Source organism: Copidosoma floridanum, unplaced genomic scaffold (genome assembly GCF_036245765.1).
Source record: "Copidosoma floridanum isolate Cflo_tuat_1 unplaced genomic scaffold, Cflo_Japanese_pri ptg000021l, whole genome shotgun sequence".
NCBI classification, from domain to species: Eukaryota; Metazoa; Arthropoda; class Insecta; order Hymenoptera; family Encyrtidae; genus Copidosoma; species Copidosoma floridanum.
This window is the reverse complement of record NW_028321898.1, coordinates 14345965-14347300: the sequence shown is the minus strand read 5'-3', so window position 1 is coordinate 14347300 and position 1336 is coordinate 14345965. Positions and strand designations below refer to the sequence as shown.

The 1336-nt window shown below is 40.2% G+C and overlaps 1 protein-coding gene across 1 annotated transcript; it reads left to right on the top strand.

Moving 5' to 3' along the window:
* The first annotated feature begins 597 nt into the window (after positions 1-597).
* On the top strand, positions 598-1131 carry LOC149374133 (uncharacterized). Its single transcript, XM_089594737.1, has one exon. The coding sequence runs from the start codon at positions 598-600 to the stop codon at positions 1129-1131; it is 534 nt and encodes a 177-aa protein (XP_089450863.1).
* The last annotated feature ends 205 nt before the right edge of the window (positions 1132-1336 follow it).

Here is a 1336-nt window from a genome sequence, read left to right as displayed (position 1 = left end):
AAAACAGAGAATTCTCATGTCGCTAAGAAAACATCTTCTGGGGCAACAATTTCATGACTGGTGTCACGTCAATCTTATGCTTCTAACACGTATCTTCTAGAATCTTAACTTATGACTACCGCAGCTCTAAGCTTTCAATCTAAAAAGGGAGATCGTCCCATGGCACGTTCATAACTAGATTCCTGTTCAAATGCAAATTTAATGACTCAAAGTTTTCTTAATCGAGTACAATTACCTACTAAACAATGCTTTGTAAATATTGGAGCAGTTGACAATGTGACCACTGTCTCAGAAAAATATACAAGAGCTATTTTTTACTCCAATTACAATAACACTAGAAATTAATTGAATTTTATGATTGTGCCTAAAATTGCAGACAGGGTGCGTAGTAAAACGTTTCCTAGAAAACAATTTAATATCCCTAAAAACCTTAAGTTAGCCGATCCTCAATTTCATATGTCTAAGTCCATGGATATTTTATTAGCCTGAGGGCCCACTATTTCATCCCTGGCTACAGGTCAAATTAAATTGAAAGGCGAGAACTCTCAGATAACACTTTAAAAGACGTCTTTCGGTTGGGTAGTAGCCGGAGGATCAATGGCGAACGCATTCAACAACACCATTTCATGTAACGCTGTAAAACTAGATCAACTTCTTGAGAGGTTTATGGTCATCGAGGATCTTGACTATCATCCTGTCAAAGCTAACGAGGACATAGTGTACGAAGATTACTATGTCAAGACTACTACTCGAGATCGCTCGGGCCGTTACACTGTTGCATTGCCATTCCGATCCGAGAAATTCGAGCTAGGTTCATCCAAGCGTCAGGTTTTACAGCGATTTCAGGCGCTGAAAAGGAAGTTAAAGACTAATCCTTCTCTCCGAGCAGAGTATGGAAAGGAGATTAACGGATATGTGGAACTTGGCCATATGACACTGTGTCAAAATGACACTGAGGATGGCTACTATTTGCCTCACCATGCGGTGATCAAAGAATCGAGCGAGACAACCAAATGTAGAGTCGTGTTTAATGCGTCAGCAAAGACATCTACAGGCTTACTATTCAGGAAACCCTTTTTGAGCAAATTTCACGTTTTCGTGCTCATCCTTTCGTTATCACTGCAGATATAGAGAAAATGTATCGACAGATCTGCATTTATCCAGACGATAGGAAATTTCAAAAAATCCTGTGGTACCACGAGGGAGAGATTCGAACTTGTGTTTTCAACGTCGTTACGTTCGGGTTGGAAGCGCCCCTTTTTCAGCAATTTGGACCTTACATCAGCCGGCTTCTGATGAGGAAATCAACATTTTTATGAGCTACAATGCTGCTTCG

Bases quoted from the DNA above. Each gene is read 5' to 3' on its own strand.
- LOC149374133 (XM_089594737.1), top strand. From the start codon at position 598: ATGGCGAACGCATTCAACAACACCATTTCATGTAACGCTGTAAAACTA.